At 43.0% G+C, this 20,162-nt stretch overlaps 1 protein-coding gene across 2 annotated transcripts in view; it reads right to left on the minus strand.

Annotated features, from left to right (window-relative positions):
- LOC108157428 overlaps positions 1–20,162 on the minus strand; it is a 62,000-nt gene that overhangs the window by 9,580 nt on the left and 32,258 nt on the right. Inside the window, exon 2 of one of the 2 annotated variants that reach the window (XM_017289478.2) lies at positions 9,459–9,480. The exons of the other annotated variant lie outside the window; for it this stretch is intronic. Coding sequence (XP_017144967.1) covers positions 9,477–9,480 — 4 coding nt within the window. The 3' untranslated portion in view covers positions 9,459–9,476. Of the gene's footprint in view, positions 1–9,458; positions 9,481–20,162 lie in introns of those variants that run through there. 2 annotated transcript variants of the gene reach the window in all.

Below are 20,162 nucleotides of genomic sequence, written 5' to 3' on the forward strand. Positions count from 1 at the left end.
GTCATGGAACATTCCAAAGATAAAGAACTCTATTTAGAAATATTAGAAAAAATCTAATATTATACAATACCTACATATATACAAAAGGTCACATACATACAGGCCTACACACACATGCACATATCCGTCAATCTCTGACTAAAATCAAGTGAATGCCAGAGCGAAGGTGGACAGGCATCACTTTCGAATTGAATCATGGCTATGAATATTTTATGAACATGAGTCAAACAAATGTTGCAACCTGCCGCGGCATATCGCCTGGATTTGTGGTGATTCAATAGCTAGCGAATCTTTCAATTGAGTTTCAATAATCATCATAAATCACATCTCCTTTGATCGTTTAATATCGATTAGACTGTATTAATATATCACTGTTGAAATTTCCCTTGGGCCTGTCTCTACCAATTTTCACGCTAAAACTTCTCTATTTCCCCATTTCCACACCTTCAATTTGTTGCTGTTTGCATAGAGCCAACTCTTTTAGCCCCACCGACTGAATAGTTGAACCTTTTCCGTCTCCGTCTCCGTCTCCTTCTCCTCCTCCGAACCCATTCAATCCGCTTCGAGCCCATCCGATCCCGTCCGAGGCTGCTTCACAGCAAAGTGTATACACACACCACACAAACAGATTGGATATCTATGCAAAGTGTCTGTAAGTACCTGACTAACCCTGACTTTACTCTTCAATGCACTTTTGGCATTGAGTTGTTGTTGCTGTTGTTGGCTGCACACTGCCGCTGTCGCTGCCGCTGTTGCAGGTTGTTGTCTGAAAGAAACCCCTGCAACTTGGTCAAAGTGTCGCCCTGACATGTTTTTGCCAAAGAAGCGGCAGCACCATCACCAGGAGGAAGAGGAGACCCTGCCGTTGGAGGCAAGAAAAGAAACACTTTCCGTCTTTACGCAAAGCACTAACCGCAAAATGTCTTTGGGAAAGGCAGTCAGCCAGCCAGCGGCAGCAGCAGAAGTCGAGTCGGGGAGTCAGGCCATGACATGTTTGGACTTTCTGAGCAGGAAGCCAAAGAAACGACAAAGTGCCATTGTGTCGCCTAAGTTGCTGCCCCAGGTTGCAGCGAGCTCGAATACAGGTTACCCAGTATAGTTTCTATCCAATTGGTCGCCAGCTCCATATCACTTGGAATTCCACCAAATAAAACTCGACCAGGATAGATGTGAGAGACAAAGGCATCGTTGGATTGCAGTCATTATGTACATCCATTTGTAGAAACCAATATACCCCGTATCTACAGGTTGGTAGGTCCACAAAGAAAGAGGACCCAGTCGAAGCGGAGGCACCTCTCCACTTGACTTCATCAGGCAGAAATGTTTTGAGGGCATCGCAATACTGACGACGAGGCTCGAACGCGAGACTCGAGACGTTGTGGTCAAGTCTAGGTCTCCCCCTCGAGTCGTGTTTAGAGTCCCCTCCCCGAGTCTCCGACTATCTCCGGCTCCACTTGGAGTTGGTCAAGTGGTCGGCTGCAGAACTGAGTCAGTGTGACAAACAATAATTTCCTTATTTGGCCGCGAAGCCCTATAAAACTGGCCGACTGACCTTCCGACTGGAACTGCGGGGAGTACGAGTACGAATACGAGTATGATATCTTTGAATAGGCCTCAGCCTGGGCTAATTTCATGCAAATTATCCATCCATCTGCATAGAGAAATGCTTTTGGGTCGTGTTTTTGGCTGGGCGTTGTCCACTTGCATAATTAAAATAGTTTCCATTTCCATTCCCAAACAAATTGGAGCAATTTCGGTTTTAGTTTCTGCTATTTCTGCTCTGCAACTCTTTGGGGTTTTTGTTTTGTTTTTCGTACATTGCGAAACCCCCATTTCAAATGATAAACGAGAGGGACACGCCCCGCTAACGAGTTACAAAGCTGGGAGACAGAGTCGGTTTTGTTATTTCTGTCTGTGAAACATTTAAACAATTGTCTTGTTTCGGTGTCTCTAATTGATAGTGTCGTGATTTGGAGCCAGAGATCCAGGGGATCGGGACTATAGGACTTCGAACCAGTCCAAAAAAGCCAAAAGAGACGGGTGGGGGACTTCATAAATATAGGCGTTGCCAGTGTTGGGAAATGTAAATAAGAGTATAAAATATGTATATGATATTTTATATTATAAATGGTTTTGTTGCCCAAATCGATGCCCGAAATTTATGAAGGACTAATTTCCTATAATTTTTAGCAATCTATAATTTATAATAATATGTGTGCTCTATTATTCATTTCAACACACACAACAACACACACGATTTATGTTTTTTTAGAGGCATTTTAAAATTGTAAAGGAAAATTATGCGGAAACTTGTTAGGCGGCGATCCGAGAACAAACATAGGGAAATTAAATAGAATTTCCTGTGGTATGAACATAAAGGTAGATACCGGCGTGGGCTGGCCAGAATACACCCAGTCTACCTGCCCAACAGGATGATCTAAGAGGAGCTCTACCCTAGAAACCTGGACAGATAATTGAACCTGTTGTATAAGTTGCTTCAACAGTAACATCAAACAACATAATTTGTATCAGTGATATTATTTTATAATCAAAAATACAAAATACAATCCAAATTATAATAAAAATGCGGCTAATATTTCATCTTAATATAAAAAACTTTAAATGAAAATAATATATTACGTGTTAGGAAATATAGTTATTCCAAATATGAAAATATTTAATCTAACAATGAAATATGTTGATTTTAAATATAGATTTCTTTTTACAATTTTCACTCCAAGAGCAAATCTATTAGTAAAATTCGTAAAAATTCAATTCTTTTTTATCTGGGTGTAAATCGTCACGGAAAGAATTAAGTTCTCCCCGAATTCCAACAAACTTCTGGTTTGGCTTTGGCTGAATAGTTTCGTTTAAGGAAATGTGTGCCATCAATCTTGAATGCCCTTTCATTAAACGAAATTCTTTCAATTTGCATATCGGATAATACCACAAAAACGACAGAAAATGAAGGCCATCAACTTCGTCTGAGAAGAGCCGTGGCGTGACTATTGGCCAATCTAAATCCACATACGGTTACTGCGGACTTTGATTCAAATATTCGCATAGATCACCCGTCATTACACACACGCAACGCAACGCAACGCCTCCCAAACTGTAAATGTTACTTGCTCAAAAGACCCAGAAAAAAGACGGAAAAAAAACTGAGAAATAATTAGAAACAAACAAAACGGTCGCCGTCTCGCAGCGGTGGTGGCAGTAGAGCCGGAAAAGCGGGTCAAAAAGCAGTTGCAAATGTTAAAGTGATTAGCACAAGTTGGCAGGCCCCCAAGATCCGCAGACCCCAAGGCCCCAGAGGTGAGGAAAGAAGCGAAGAGAGCACCCGGCAATTAGCCAAACAAAACGAAGCTTAAAGCTGCCAAAAAAAGATGATCATCAATGGGCCGACTAGATGAGATGTTAGACTGCGGTATAGATGGATAGATTGATGGTTGGATGGTTGGATGGGATGCTGCTTTCTAGGCTAATAGCACACGAAAGCCTAGGGGGCAAAGTGTTCCAAGTTTATGCAAATCATTGGGGAGGCACCTGGCTCTTCTTCACATGATTTGACAAATTCCGATTGGAGACCAATAAAATAATAGGAACAGAAAAAAAAAGTCGTTTCCAGTAGCTGCTGCTGACCAGGCCCCGTCCATGACAATGCGATGCCTATCGCAATGCGGGAAAAACAGCAGAGAGAAAACACGCTCACGAATGGAACGGAAATTCCATGGAAAAGCTGAAAAACTAAATCTTTTGATCCAGCCCAAAAACACAGAAAACACAGAAAACACAAAAAACCCAACCCAACCCCCCGCCCAGTTAAATCAAGGTCTAATCGAATGAGCCAAATCTATTGTTGCCTGCAAAAAAAAACAAAAAAACAGCAGCAGCAGCAGACATTTTTCTCTTGTATTTCGATGGCTGAGAGATGCCTCTTAATGGTTAAGCAGTTTCAGTTTCCTGTAAAAAATTTGTACAAGAGAAATATTTTGTTGTTAAGCAAAAATAGATCTCGACCAGAGTACCAGTACCCCTCCCCCACAATGCCAATGCCAATGCCAAAAGGAATGTAAAGTGAGAGGGGGCTGCCACTGCCACTGCCACTGCCACTGCCTGAAACTGTAGCTGGACATGAACCTGAACCTGAATCGGAACCGTTAAAAGCGTAACAACAAGTGCCTGGCCACAATTTATTGGCCGAGCGTGTTGAAAAGCCAACAGCACAAGCCAGAGAAGGGATGGCAGGGAGACGGGCAGATGGGAGATGGGAGACGACAACATCGTCAATGAGTCCCCTGCTCTTTCTCCCTGGCCAATGAATGGAATTTGGCTGCATTGCGGCTGAACTTTGTTAACCTTTCCAGCTAGCCAGGAAGCCAATTTCCCATTTCACCGGAATACCCTAACTTCTAAGAACAGTCAGCGATCGATTAAGGAGGTATGTTTTTCTAAAGAAAGGGGTTATAGATTTCACAGACCTATGTTCTAGTGGGAATCAAATATTCATAAGGGATATTATGGAATAATTCTCATAGCTATTAAGATTGTGACATATTGACATTCACAAAGAAAACGGCAGACAACGCAAACAAGTATATCGAGCATTCGATCGTTTCTTCGCCTCGCATTCGAACATTCCGCTCATCCGAAAGTGCTGATTGGTGTCATGAGTTCAAATTCAAACATAGGTCAGATGGCAAAGTGTAACTACCTGAAATTGAGACACTTTCAGAACCATAGAGCCTTTACAATCGGTTGCTCTTAGGATACAAAATTGATAACTGAGAAGACATCGATTCTAAAGTCGTTGAACGGATTGGACTTTGGTCAAGTACTTATTAGAATCGCATAAAGAACATCTTGCTGCTTTCTATCTCAATGTTCCCTAACTTATATCCCAAAATGATTCTTCTAAAGAGTATTCCCACTTCATCTTTCACTTTGTTCCCCAAGCATTCTTTTTAGCAATTTTTTTTTTAGTTGCCTTACTTGCTATCAACATTAACATTTATCAACTGCTACAGTTTTTCGCTTCCACTTCTACCCCGCTGCCTCCGCCCCTGCCTCCACCCGTGCACCTCTAGCGATTGCCATTCCCCAAGCAGTACTGTTTTTTCTTGGGCGCAAACTTGTGCTAATGATAATGATGATACTGGGACTTGTCGGCCGAGGGACGGAGCGGTACCGAACGAGCAGAGGAGTGGCAGCGGAGGGACAGGGAGTGAGCGATGGATGCCTTCTCCTGGAAGTTGTTTACTAAGTTGCCAAATGGCCAATTCGCTTAGCTAATTCATATTGGCAGGCCGTTTGTCTTTATCGCCTGGCTGCCATCTCGCAGACGGAAATTTATTGATAGCCAGTGAAAGGCTTGGGAAAACTCAACTGCTGGCTGTGGCCGAAACGGAGCTGAACCCAGGGAGAGCCGTCCGCAATTGAGGCATTATAATTCATTTCATTAATAATTTACTCTGACCCAAATTCCCTGCCAAAACAAAATCATCCCAGAGAGATCAAACCGCAAAAGTAAACGGTTAATAAGCTCTTTCCCAAGAATAGATGTGGTGGTTCTTACCTTGTGGTATAACTGGGGAGCGGGGCATATAGGCATATACGGATCAATAATCACGAATAAGAAAAGCTAGACTATATTCTTCTATACTTTCTTGATAGGTGACATATCTTTCTCCTAGGATAATGTTCAGATCCTCCACCAGGGTATTTGCATCATCGACACTCGAGTGCTGGCCTGTTCGTCTGGCAATAATTAAAGCTAATCTTCGGAAACCGTTTTGTGACTAATTTTACTAATACCGAAGCGTGTTCTTTGGTGATTAGAAGTTACCCAAAAAAGAGCCCCAGACGGCAGCCCCAAAAAAACGAGAAGAAGGAAAGCGGGCCACAGATTTAACGCTCATTACGCGCACGGCTTGACGTGACCAGCGGCGGTGACGACGACGACGGCAGCAGCAAACGAAGGAAATTGAGATCCATTTTATGAGTGGGGGGTGGGGGCATGGAGCCCCCTCCATGGACTCTCTTACAATGTTTTGGCTATTAGTTAGAATGTTTCTAATATACTTCCAGGCGGAGTCAGTGTGTCGGTGTCTGCTGCGGGGGAAGTTCCACAAATTGGGGCTACTGTTGCACACGATACATCCATTCCATTGAGGGGCTTTGCCACTTCCACTACTCATGCCACCAAGAACGATCTGTCTGCGGTTCGCTGCTTCTCGGGGGTTCGGTTATGTTTTTTTTTTGGCTGGGCTGCTAATGAGGCTCGGCTATTGAGTTATGATCGTACAATGATCGTTATGCTGTACGTACTTAAGACCACCCAGGGTTCTGTGTACTTACGTAAGGCTCTTGCCACTCATCAGCCGCACAGAAACTGTAAATCTCTTGAGGAATGTGCGAGGCGGGGCCTGATGGGATTGGACGGGGTCCTCGGGTTCAGAGCTCTTGTCAAGGCGGATGATTGGGAAATTACGGCGGCCGAAGAGTGGGGGCCGAAACGCTTGGAACCTCTTAACTTTTGATAATGTTCTTGGGAGATTGAACTTCCTTAAAGACTTGTGAGATTTTTAACCATCAATTTTTACGATTTGTAACGAGTATATCCCGGTATTTTTCTACCCCAATCTATCATAAATTTGGCAACATATTCCTATCTCGAGATCCTCCACTCAACCGTATCTATTATAACCAGGTGATGACCCCTCCACCGCCTTTCATCTGCTCTAATCTACAGATCCCACATCTGTGGATTCTCAGCCTCATGGCGACAGCCTCCATGCCACACACTGACACACTTTACATTGATTTACCTTCTCTGGGCTGGAAAGAAATGCCTCGGAGCGGTCTTGGGGCCCCACGTTCACTTCGGCTTGGAGCGTGCCGTAGGCTGGGGCACACACTGCACGAATTTCGGCGGCTGTAAAAGTTGCAACTGTAGCGAAGGGGAACGCCCCATTGTCCATTCCATCGATTGTTAACGAAAAAAACCGTCTAAAAAATACTGACTCACGCGCTTTTGTGCCTATGCCTGCGGCCATGCCACCTGTTGCCCTCCCCAGACTACAACAACAGTTGCAACTGCAACAAAATATATATGTGTCACACACGTATCGAGTGTGTGGCTGTGGCCGCCCCAGGAGATTGCCCAACGCACTGAATGTGGAGCAAACGGCAATAAAAATATTAGATATAGGAAAGCCTAGATATAGCAGAGGCTTAGGATACCCTTGAAGATCGATCCTTCGTTTGTTCGTATGCGGATGGATTTATTATGTTATTTAGTTTGTTTGACTTTGGTAGGAATTTGTGTACTTCTTCGATGGGAAATATTAGCCATACTGTCAGATACCTCTGTCATAGATACCGAAGTGGCATAGCCTTTGCAAGGGTATTTGCAAGCATAAATATTTAGTTGCTGCGCCTAAAGCTTGTCTAGCCTCGGATCTGTCTGTATGCGTATCCAAATTCATGTCTCTGTCTGCGAATGTGGGGTCTTTAAAGCACTTGATAGTGTGTGTATGTGTTGCCAATAAGCACAAATTTGGCAGAGTGGAGGAGTGCAGAGAGAGGTGTCGATTTGAGGTGCATTGATGATGTGGAGCCGTCGCGAACAGTGGACAGTGGAGCCTGGCCTAAAGTGGCTGAGGAAATCAATAGAAAATTGGCCAAACAAATAGGAGGGCTTAGTCGAGGGTTCTGTCTTAGTCCAATAAAACAGTTATACGTTTTTTGAACAGAAAGAAAATTGTTTTTCCTTCCGTGCCACTTCATTCGTTCCACTGTACTGTGGACTCTGGCTGTGTGTCTTGGTCAACAACGCCGGAGTGGCGTTGCGTGTGTTGTAGTTGATTTTGCATTGCGTGTTGCAACATCTTTTGGGCAAATGAGTCAGTCTCCCAGTCAGTTTTGTTTGCTTTTCTCCGTCTCCCGTCTTCCTTTGCATAAGTGGCGTATGCGCAATATTGACAGCTAATTGTACACAGATGGGATCAAATTTGCTCATGCAAGAAGATCCCCGTCAGCTCCATCTCCACTGGGGAGGGAAACTCACACGCATCATGGAATTCGAAATTAGAATTGCCCCGCAGGAGACAGTTAGAGAGAGAGAGAGCTAAAGCTGGAGCAGCAGAGGGGTCTAACAAGATTTCCATGTTGAGAGATTCCAACAGATCCCACCCCACCCCACTGTGTAAAATACCCCACTGTGTACCGTACCCCACCGCAACGCCCACTGTCGGGCTGGTCAAATCAAGCAGCCTCAAACTGTGTGTGCTACGCTCCGTATATTTGTACACCCTGCAAGAGGGGGTATGACGACTTTAAGCAGATCGTTCGTAAAGAAGTAGTGCCCGAACCTGAATAAGGATAAATTTAAGTCTGACGGTTCAAGTTTCCCAAGCCTTTGTACAGATTTGATCATTATGGAATGCCTTTTTATCTTATTCTTATCTTATCGATCGACTCCCAAAGGAATACAGTTCGGCTAGAGTTTAGAGGGTATCAAAAGACTCTCCACCTGATGCGAGCTATTTTTTTGTTGCTAATTTTGCGCTTGAGTAAATTGCTCTGATCGTTTTCCTCTCTTCGCTCTCTTGCGCACTCCTACTCCACACTCCTTTTTGCTGATTAGATTTTGTGAAAGGCGCTGCCGCTGCCGTCGACGTCGCGTTCGCTGCTACTGCTGCACCAAATTTGCCAAAAAAGGGAGCGCACCACATGCTGGGCGTAGAGAGAGAGAGATAGCAGGTAGCGTAGCCCAAGCCGTGGGAGAGTAGAAATGCATGAAATGGGATGGATGGATGCAACGACGACCCCCCAGGGAGGGGCAGCCATACGCCATACGCCATACGTGTGCGTGCCTCTCTCCCTCTCCCCCTCTCTCTCTCTCACGCTGACTTTCGTTCTCCTGGCATCCGCTCTCCTTCTGGCTGCGCTCTTACAATTGCCATGGCATGCTAACGGTAAGCGTGACGCATTTTTTTCGTCGTCTCGTTTCGTTTCGTTTCGTTATTTTGCGGAGCTTTAGCTAACATGTCGCATCATTAACCCATGCTGGCCGTTATTATTCCGCTGGTTTATTTAGCTCAAATTGCGCACAAAACTTATGCAAGCGCCAGAGTAGAGGCAGTGGCAGGGGCAGGGGCAGGCAAAGCGAAAAACGTTTACATTTCCAATTGGAATCGGTTTGCCATTGTTACAGTTACAGTTTTCGCTATAGTAGTTTTACGTTTCCCCCCTCTCCATCCGTCCGACCGACCGTCCGTCCGTCTGTCTGTCTGTCTGTCCACCGCTAGGGCGTTGGTCCGGTGCTGGGGTTGGGTCTGGGTCTGGGTCCGACCTGATCTGTCCAATTATTTGCATTAGTTTTAGTTTGTTTTGTAGCTGGGGCCCAACTTACATAATCCGCCATAGCATGCGGCGTGCGGCATGCAGCATGCGGCAGGGGCATTGGGAAAAGCTTACCTGCAAAGAGAGCAAAAGGGAGAAATCAAATTTAGTTACTACGAAAAGGCGCTTCGAGTTGATTGGACCGTGGAACAATAGTTCATTTGGTATAATCAGATGTATCTATCAGTAAATCAACATCAAAAGTATATCTACAGAAAATTTCAAGATATGCCTATATTTTATATTTATTTTGAGTTGGTCTACTAGAAGTGCTTCAAATAATTAACTAGAGAAACAATTTTCTATAGCTCTTTCTTTTCATGAAAACAAATATTTAATTCAAAATTCCTTTGAACAGAGATGTCTATCGGAAAGTGAAATATATTTTTGTAATTTTAGTAATAAAAATAAGAAATCAATTCTTATTTCATACATTAAATAATAAATTTGGACGATCCATCAATAATCCATCTTTATCAAAAGTTCTGGTACGATTCCTTTACAATTTCAAAGATGAAATTTCCACTTTTTTAAGAAGAGGATCAAAGAATACTTGCACTATATTTTAGTTAATTTCTCATATAAAACATATGGATTTTAACCAAGTTTAATTCCCATAATTCCTCAAAATGTTCGCCTTCAAGGAACTGGTCGTCCATTTCCCACAAAAATCGTTTCCCGTTTTGGCAAAAGTGTGTGTTAGCCGCCATTACGTTCACCAAAAAAAGCCCTGAAGCCTTTCGACTCTCCGTTACCATCGGGCGCTAAGACCTCCCTCCGCCCACATGTGTCCGTTCTCCACGCTCAAGGAACCACAGCCACGCCACCCAGCACGCCCCATTTTCATGCCTCGAACATTGTGACAGTTATGATCTCCGGGTAGCATGTGTGAAGGGGGGGAGAGGGCGAGAACAGAGTGTGAGAGAGAGGGTGAGCCCGAGGGCGGGGAAGGTCAAACGGTCATCGCATAAACTGACGAACTTTACGAGTATCTTGGGCAGAAAAACTCCAGTGACTGCAGCGACTGCAGCGGCTCCAGCGACTGTTCCATGGGCTCCCCCGGTCAGGAGATTGGTAACGCCCACAAGGGGAGATCTCCCGGCGGTGCCTGCTTCTCCACTCCGCCACTCCTCCACTCCCAAAAACCATCTGTGAATTTTCCGTGCTAAATTGTTAATAAACAAGCGCCTAACAAGCAACAGTTAGGCCGAACTGCGAACAACAGTTTACAATTAGACTTTCAACTATTGCCGCCATCTCTATCTGTGGGAGCAATCTCGCCCCTTCGATCCGCTCTCCTTGGGGCAGTGTGTGAGTGTGTGTGTGGGGGCGTGCTGCTGGAGGAGTATGGTACAGTGTTCCTCCTGCCTCACGCTTTTAGCCATGGCCTGACAAGTGGGCGTGGGCAACGCTTCCGCTTCCCCGAAAGAAGAGCGGAATGAGAGAACTACAACCCAAAGTCTGGAACATTAATTGCAAGTCAAAAGATCCCAAAAGTCAGAGCAAAGTTAACAGTTAAAAGCAGCAGTGGCAGGGGCAGTGGCAGGGGCAGGGGCAGGGGCAGCGATAGAGAAGAAGCTCAATTCTCAGGCGCTGAGATTCACTCAGATAACAATCTGCCGCTGGAGATGGCAGAGTGTTGGTAACAATAGAGAGTCCCATCTGGAAGCTAGAGATGGGAAAGGAATGCCAAAGATGCACAACACATTCGATTGAAAGCTGGTGTGTACCCTCTACTGTAAAGCTACTCCGTAAGAGAGATAGATAGGGGGGATATTGCCTTGTTCTTTGTTCTTTGAATAGCAGATACCGATTAAAGATGGGTTATAGCCTGGAGATCTCAAGTACTTCATAAAGCCAATAATAGCTTGGTCTACTTTCCCTCCAATCGAAGAGGAATTACTCATTTAAGTACTTCATTTGTATGCCAATAATCGTATACGTATGCCTCCAGGCTAAACAGAAACGATATTCGTAATTCCCTCGTGTCACGCTCTCCTATCGAATCCCCCAAACACCAAGCCAAACCAAACCAAAGCAAAACTCCCTGCCAGCAGTGTGTCAAAGCCCAGAGTGGAGTCGAGGAGGCGAATGTGGTGGAATTAGAATGTGTGTTTGGAATGCTTCCTTCCCCTCTGGTGCCTGCCGCATGCTGCATGCTGCATGCTGCCGGCTGCTGCCTCCTGTTGTTGCAACTTACACGCTACAATTTTCATGTTCCATGAGCCAGTACCCGGTACCCAGCAAGTCAGAGGCAGCCTCCAAGTGGGATTGGTGGAGCAGGAGTACGAGCCGATCCCGAGCCCGAGCCCGATCCAGAGCCCGAGCCTGACTGGGCTCTGTTGGTTCTGCTGGCAATTGTACAATAATTATAGACTTTGAATTGTGTTTAACACGCAACGTCGACGTTCTGCCAGCCGGCAACGAACAGCTAGCTCTCTTCGAACCGTTTGGAGCTCGAGCGATCAACGGTCCAGAGCCACAATGCGCTTTCACGTTCTTAACTCGTCGGTCGGTTGGTTCCTGTCTCCAGTCTCCAATCTCCTGTCCTGTCTCCGGTACCGCCGAACCCGGCCGATCCCGGCCATGCGGCTCTGTGCTCTGCTCCGCGATTGCATTGAGAATTTATTTGCGGCAGAGGTCAAATATTTGATTATCGCGAATAGCGCAAAAACCAACGAAACGAGTGTGAAAAATTTGATGGGAAATTATGGTGCAACAATTGTGGCAGAGAGCTCAAGCCATAGCCAGAGCCAGGCCAAAGCCAAAGCCAAAGCCAAAGCCGTTTTAATGGCAATTTATTAGCGCAAAGTAAAAGGTTTTTTCCTGTGCGATTCTTTTCGGCTTTTTTCAGCGTTTTTCAGCTTTTCCGTTTTTGCTGTTTTGGGTTAGTCAGGAAATTATTGCCACTTGGCAGCAGCAGCAGCAGCAGCATCTGAAGCAGTCCAAGCGGCAGTCGGAGCCAGTCAAAGCATCCATCCAGCATCCATCCATCGGGCACCCAGTCAATTTGGCTTAGACGGGTGAATGTCATCTATTGGAATGATATCAGCGAATACTGAAGGCTCTTTCGAGTGGCAGATACCTTTTGAAGAGAGTTTTAGCTGAGGGTTCATGGCCAGAAATCTATTCTTTACACTTGCTGTTAAGATAGTTCAAACACTTTCTTAGCAATCAATTCAGAATCGAGGGAATTAAAGATTTCCTGCTCCGTTTGGCATATGCACTGAATTAAATACACTGGGTATATTTAAGGTTCAAGTTCCCCAAATGTTTCCTCCTTTCCAGAGAAAAACCAGACTCCATTAGCTTAAGAGTGTATGGGAAAGTCAAAAGGAAACCTCCGACTGTCTGTCTGTTTGTCTGTCAATAAAATAAATAATAATGCTGCATAAATATTCCTAGCACTTGGTTTTCATTTGGGAATGGTTGGGGTGAGGTCTGGGGTAAGAAAGGGATGGGATGGGATGGGATGGGGATGGGAAGCAGATGGAAACTTTCGGGATAATAATGTTATTCCATGACGCTGCTGTCCAGAATGAAAGGGTGCCACAAGCACAGACACAAACAACAAACAAATGGCAGCACCAGAAGAAAGAGAAATAAATGAGGCAACGTTTTGTTGTTATAGTCATTGCTGCAGCAGCGGCAGCGGCTAGCCATCTATTTGCTGTTGTTGCAACGTTTTGGCACTATTAACCTACTCCGGGAAAATAACACCACGAACGATGAGGAGAGGATGGGTTAATGCTGATGCTGATGCAGATGTTGGATGTTGAATGCTGAATGCCGAATGCTGAAATGCCTGAATGTTGAATGCTGACAATGGCAGTGACTTGGCCGAGAGGAAAGGAAATGAAAGGAGCAGCCGCACTCAGAGACAGTCACAAATCAGTCGGCACATAACTGTGAATGTCTTCTAATAATATAAATTAAAGGTTGGCTCAGCTAATTGCCGAAAAGCCCCGCAAATGATTTATGGGAGAGCCGCAATTAAAGGTGTCAACCACGAAAACTAAAGCCAAACCTTAGGGATGGACCCGAGGCCCAAAGATGTACTTAGAGATGGTATCGAAGAGGCGTCATCGCTGATCGGATGAATTGGAGTGAAAAGTAGAGATCACTTCAATCAAACTTCAATACACTTATCGTAACCGACTATCGTTGCTTTTATCCATCGCTAGTGTCATCTCTTTAATTCCATTTCATTTCGCTGGCCCCATCATGTCTATAGGTGGCAGCATCAGGTCTCCACTTGGGAGGTGGGGTTCAAGTGGGACCGAGAGGAAACCTTATTGAGGTGCTAAACGCGCTGACCTTCAGCAGATCTGGTTTTTGGTCAGCTTGTTTTTTGTCAGCAATAGTAAATGGATTTCTTTTGCATATGAAAGGCCAGTTTTTGTCTGAAACTTTTATTTGTTCAGTCTAGAGTCTCCATCTTCTTGTTCATCTTACACCATTCGAATGTTTTATGATGCAAGACAATCACAGCACAAACTCTAAAACATTCTACAATCAATTTTGATTGTTTCTTCTGGGCTGCGGACCAGCTGTTCTTTTCCTCTCTTCTGAATGTCATAATATGATAATATGTAAATATTTACGAACTCCAAACAGTGGATGCTCTACGAGGAGGGGTCTTTTCAAGGTTATGGGGTGGCAAAGAGCCAGGTTTCGGGTTTCAGGTCTATTATGAATGGACATTGTTTTCACTTTCAATGGCAGACGGCATAGAAATCGAATTTGATTTGTAGCTAAAAATATATATGAACGAAGTTTAAGTTAAGGTTTTATTTGTTTATGGTTTAATGTTTGACTAACACCAAAATAAAATTGTGTTTTTAAACTTTTTTTAAAAGATAATATTTTAATTGCGATAATAATCGATGAAGTCGATACAAATTTTGTTAAATACGAATAAATCAGGAATATTGGTTGTTATATGTGATATACAGTTGTTTATAGGATTGATAAATAATATATTATATGTCATGGAAAGATCTGTTGATCTACGGATAAAATAAATGTTGATCGATTTATAATCGTTGATATTTATGGCGTTTCTGTTCGATAATAAATTTTGAAATCGATTTTATTGAGATTTATAATTATTGATATTATTATTTTTGTATTTATTATTGAATTTAAATTTCAAAATCACTTCTTTTGATAATCGATAGGAAGTCAGTGTGCCGATGATGTTATCGATGATGAATCCACTGGAAGTTAGCATTACCCGATGCTCTGCTTTGATGATTAGCCGATAGTGGTATTGTAACTTACTTCCACACAAGAAATATAATACATTTTATGTTCCCAGTCATCGGTTTCATTACCCATCGTAGTCTCATCGATCTGTCCTTCACGAGAAAATGCCTGGGCTAACCTTCGTCCGCTGGATGTGTCGCCCCACCCAAAACAATAAAAACACGCAGTAATAAACATAGTTCAAAGAAAGATACGAGTACGAGTGCCTCGAAACCTTTTGTCTAACGGCAGATTGCGGCAACCGGTACAGACACTCAGACACTCACTCGGGTTAGTCATTCAGCTCATTCAGCTTCGACTCAAGTTTAGTTAACTAACATTCATATTTACCTATGATTATCATTACAGGCGGAGGCAGAGGCAGAGTCAGAGGTAGAGGTAGAGTGAATGAACCAAAGATTTCGTAAGCGGCAAACAGCAGAAACAAATAAAATAAAATAAATAAAAAAATCGCGCGCCAAAGGCAAATAAAAGACTTAAGCAACGAACTTGCAGCAGCAGCAGCCAAATGATGCAGCAACAGCAGTGGGGAAGGCGGCAGGCGGCAGGGGGGCGAGCTAACAGTTAAACGCAATTTAACGCGCCAAACAACAGTAACAGCAACAAAGACACAAAAATGAAAGAAAAAAGACAACAAACTAAAAAAAAAAGATGTGCAAAAGTTAACAACCATTTGTTCTCACAACATTTTTACGCCAATTCACAAAAAAACAAGACCCAAATGGAAGACCGAAGCCCAAGATACACTCGTAGATCACGTTTATGATTGGATCTTAGTCAGATAAAGGTGGGTTTTCCAAAGAATATCCTGGGATGAAGCTAGTGTGTGCTGTATGGCAACATCTATCCTCGTTCTATCCCTCCAATGTTTGTGTGTTTACTGTGTTTACTTCCCTATTGCAAGCTTCTGATCAAAATCAAAGTACCCTTTGCAAGTGCAGCCATACATTCAAGAGGCAGGAAAATGACTTAGAAGCTGCGACGACTTCCCATTCATGAGCTTGTGGCGCTCTCGAGGAGAGGAGCGATCCGAGCGATTCCAGCTATCCAAACGAGCCGACCAGCAGCTGGAGGAGGGGGGCTGGGCTGGCGGCCCACACACAGAAATATCTGTATGGTATCTATGAGGCATGAGGCACACCGGCCTCAGCCAGAGACCCCAGAGCGAGTCGGAGTTGGAGTTGGAGTCGGAGTCAGAGTCGGAGTCAAGCGAATGGCAACCGCAGCAGCAGCAGCAGCAGCAGCAACAAAAAAGGCAGCAACAACAAAGTAAATGAAATAAAATTGAATTGTGTGTTTGACTGTGCAGCATGTTGCAGCATGTTGTTGTTGTTTGTTGCTGTTGCCTGGTTTCACGATGTGGCCGCTGCTGACGTTTGAGGCCAAGTTTAAGGTCTTCCTGTTGCCAGTTGGCAGTTTCGCAGTTGCTGTTGTTGCTGTTGTCTTAACTGTTTTCACTCGATTCATGAGAGTGTACGAGTGTGTGTGTATCTGTGTGTGGTGCATGTGGGCTGGCCTCAGCTTCCTGCTGCTGCTGCTGCTGCGGCTGCTGCAACAAGTGGCTACCTTTTGGCATACCCTAACCCACGAAAGGGATCCTCAGACATTCGAGTTGGCTAAATAATCGCCAATAGCGGTTCAATAATATTATTGAAATATATCGGAGTAAGAATCGATTGCTAATGATGAATATAGATTGAACTGTCTATTGATTTTGAGACTTCTAGATGACTGTTTGAAATCAATTCGATAAATAATCGGTGTTTGATCGAAGAAGATTAAACAATTCAAAGAATATCCAAATTCAATTGAGAATTGCTGATATAATAAATATTTGTACATTTATTTATTACCCAAGACACCTTATCTAGCCTTGTATCCACTCGAAGTTCATTTTCTGCTCTCCTGTTAGCGCATTCGATAGTTGTCTTTCCTTTTAGCCCAAAATGCCCTCCTCATTCTCGTTATCTATTGTTGTTAGTACGTCGATCTGCTATCGCCGAAAAAAAGAAGAAAGAAGAGCTACAGCGACGGCAACAGCAACAGCAACAATTCTGCAGTCCATTCCTGTGCACATTTCCTGCAGCGATCCACCGTGCCACCGTCTGTGTGTGTGGATTGTGGATTGTGGATTGTGGAGGAACCCCCGCAATGCGGATACCCAAGATACCGCCCATGTGTTGCAGATTTAGTCAAATGTGCTTAACGGTTAAAATGGGTTTGGTTTTTCGGCTAGTTTTCCAATAGTTTTCCGCTCAGGGCGCTTCTCTCTGGCCGTCGTTTGATTTCTTTTGTTGTTTGAAAAATATTGTTATTATTTATTTTTTGTTGTTGCAACAGCAAAGAGGAGTTGACCCAGGGCCCGGAGATTGGACTGGCAATTTGTGCTGTGTTGTAGGTGGCGTATGCTTGATATTATTATATCTCTGGGGTTCTAGGCAGAGCGGTAGGATTCTCATTCTCGTTTGCGGTCAGCGACGAGACCGAGACTGAGACCGGGACCCACCCAAAACCGATCGATCGATCGAATCGACTGGACCAGGCCCACAAACCTGACCAAGAGAAATGTGGGTGGGTGTGGAGCATCATCAGCAGCAGCAGCAGAGGAGAAGGAAAATGAGAGGGCGTTCACTTTAATTAATTTTTCAATTTGGGTCAGTGGATACGAGCATTTTCCGCCGCGGCCCCGAAGCTCAATTGACATTTTCCTCAGCCCCGAAACTTGCATAATTCAATTAAGAAATCATCATAACGAACAACGGCTTTTAATTGCAGTAAGAGTGAGAGTGAAGCTGAGAGGAAAACTCAATTAAAGTCCAGGCCTCGCTAGTTTTAACACGGATTCGAAACGCTCTTCAATGGCCATCAAATATAGATGTTAAAAATAGTGTTGGCTCGGGGCTCTCAAGAGATTTTTCGTCACAGTTCGTTAAACAGCAACTATATTTAGTTTTAGTTTTTTAGCTTTGGTTTATATTTTTTCCGACTGCTCTTTGTTTTGTTTTTGCTGTCACTTACGAGATTACGTGAGTGGCCGCGTGTTAAACAACATTAAACAGCAATTTAATGAGCAACAAATTTATGACCCAACCAAAGGCAGAGACACAAACGGAGAAAAGATACATCGAAAGATTTTACTGCATTTAATGAGATTTCGTTGCTATTTTTCGCAGCGGAACGTCCGCTGTCTGTGTTAAATTATATAAATTGATAATTGCACTTTTTTTTTTGTGTTGGATTTAGTTTTTGACAGCTCGTCAAAAATATGTGTGTGGAAGACGGATCCAATGACAGTGAGTAATGTACGACAATTGGTCATGGCGTTATATTTAGATTTATGGCAGAGAAAGTCAAACAAGTGGATCCTTGACTGGCATGCTTACGGGTGTCTATAAGAAATCGTTGGCAAATCATTTCGGCAGCAGAGTTTCGGTGGTACATTTTAACGAGGAGGGAAATAATAACGAAACACAAATAAAATTAAAATATTCAAATAAAAAAAGTAAATATTAAATAAAATATAATAAATAAATATAAAATATTAATTTAAAAATAAAAGAAAATAAATAATGAAAAGGTAACAGTGGAAAATAATAAAAAACTACAATGAAATAAAAATGAATAAAAACAAAACAAAAATAAATTAACCCCACATATGTAAGCGTTTAGTATCCAAAAACAATTTATATTTTTAAGGTTAAAATAATAATAGATTAGTGTATTAAATATTAGTACATTTTGCAGCACCAGGATAGAAGACCTCAGAAATAAACACATGTTTACTTTATTCTATTGAAAATATTGTTTAGATTTAAGTTTAAGCAGAAATATAATTTGTTAATGACCAGTGCATCAAAAATATGTTTTTACTAGTAGTGTAGGAATTAATAAAAATAAAATAAAATACTAAATATACGATATTACTCCCGAGAGACAATAGACAATACTAAAAAAATATATAACCCCATATAAAAAACTGTTCTGAGTAGTTTAAATATGACCCCTAGATAATTTAATGGAAATCCTTTAATTCCATTAAAATGTCTTCTACTTTTTGTCTCTTAATTAACTTTAGTTCTCCCTCAACTTATTCATTGTTTCACCTCCACCGAACTGTGTATGCAAATGTATCTTTTTCATTCAAAAAGTCACTCTAAAAATAAAAATCCATTTAGATAAATGTATCGGCGCACAAATCATTTGGTGGGGCCATTAAACAAGTCGCCAACCGCTGAACAGACAGCCAAAATGGACCATAAAATGTGTTTCATAAATATTTAAGAGAAGATCTAAATCGATACCGATAGATGGTGCGTGGAAATGAAAGAGATCTTTGAACAGGCTGTAATAAACTGCCCGAAGCCGGAGTGGAAGCCTAAAAATCACTTCAGATTTCAACTGAAACTAGTTTCTGGGGCCAAACGTGTTTGCCCGTGGAAAAATAACGTTGAAAATGATGTAAATTAAAGCTCTCGATATAAAAACGTAAATTAAAAATTAGTTAAAACGGCAAATCAGCCAAAAATTGCCAGAGCTCGTTGTCGGTTTTAACCTTCACATTTTGCTGCATAAGATTATGCGATGTGTACCCCTTTTTTTGGATGTTGGATGGCTGTTTGACATGCCTGAGGTTGATGGTGTTTGATGATGATGTTTTCGGATTTGATGCGATATGAGTCTAAGCCAAAATTATCCTACTTTTTGCATGTTTCATATATGATGAAATACTCGTGCGAGACCCGAAAGATGTTTCCCCACTTGGAGATGAGAGATTAGAGACAAATTGGCAAATGGTTTTTGGGGAAAGGCCTAATTTTTGCTTCATCATGTACACAGGCTATTCTCCATCCATATCCTTATAAACGTCTCCCCCCACCATCTGAAATTACTCCAAATTATTTCCAATTATATGCCATATGAAAATCCCCACATCCCGGCCATGAGAAACCTGTTACCGAATGAAAAACAGTTAACATTTTGCCCAATTGGCGGAAAGGTACAAAAGAGTTCACATGTGAGTGCGGTGGGCCTCATTACACTTTGACCTTTAACCTTTACATGGCCTGCACACGACACAGAAGCAACAACAACAACACAAACCAACAAACAGAGCCAAAAGGCAGAAAAAGCAAATACTTTGGCACAAATATTGAGGCGAAGATTAGGCAAAGCAAAGGTTAACCTCAGGTGGCCTTATCGATTGTGATACCCTTGGGGAGAGAGGGTGTTATGGAACCTACTAGATGTCTGGGAAGCACGGACTTCATTCAAACAAAAGCAGTTTTCCGTGGCTGAGACCTCCTCAGGGCCCCTCTTTCCTACTCCATCTCTCTCTATCCCAGTGAGGATCGTTTCTTGTCACATCTCTGGCGCTTGCCACACAATTTATCGATCTGTTAGGCTATCCAAGCCTTCGGTGTTCGACTTTCTTTACTGTGGCTTTGCTTTGGGCCTTTTATCTTTGGCCCTGTCTTTTGGCTAATTAAATG

The sequence above is a fragment of the Drosophila miranda genome, chromosome 2, assembly GCF_003369915.1.
Source record: "Drosophila miranda strain MSH22 chromosome 2, D.miranda_PacBio2.1, whole genome shotgun sequence".
NCBI lineage: Eukaryota > Metazoa > Arthropoda > Insecta > Diptera > Drosophilidae > Drosophila > Drosophila miranda.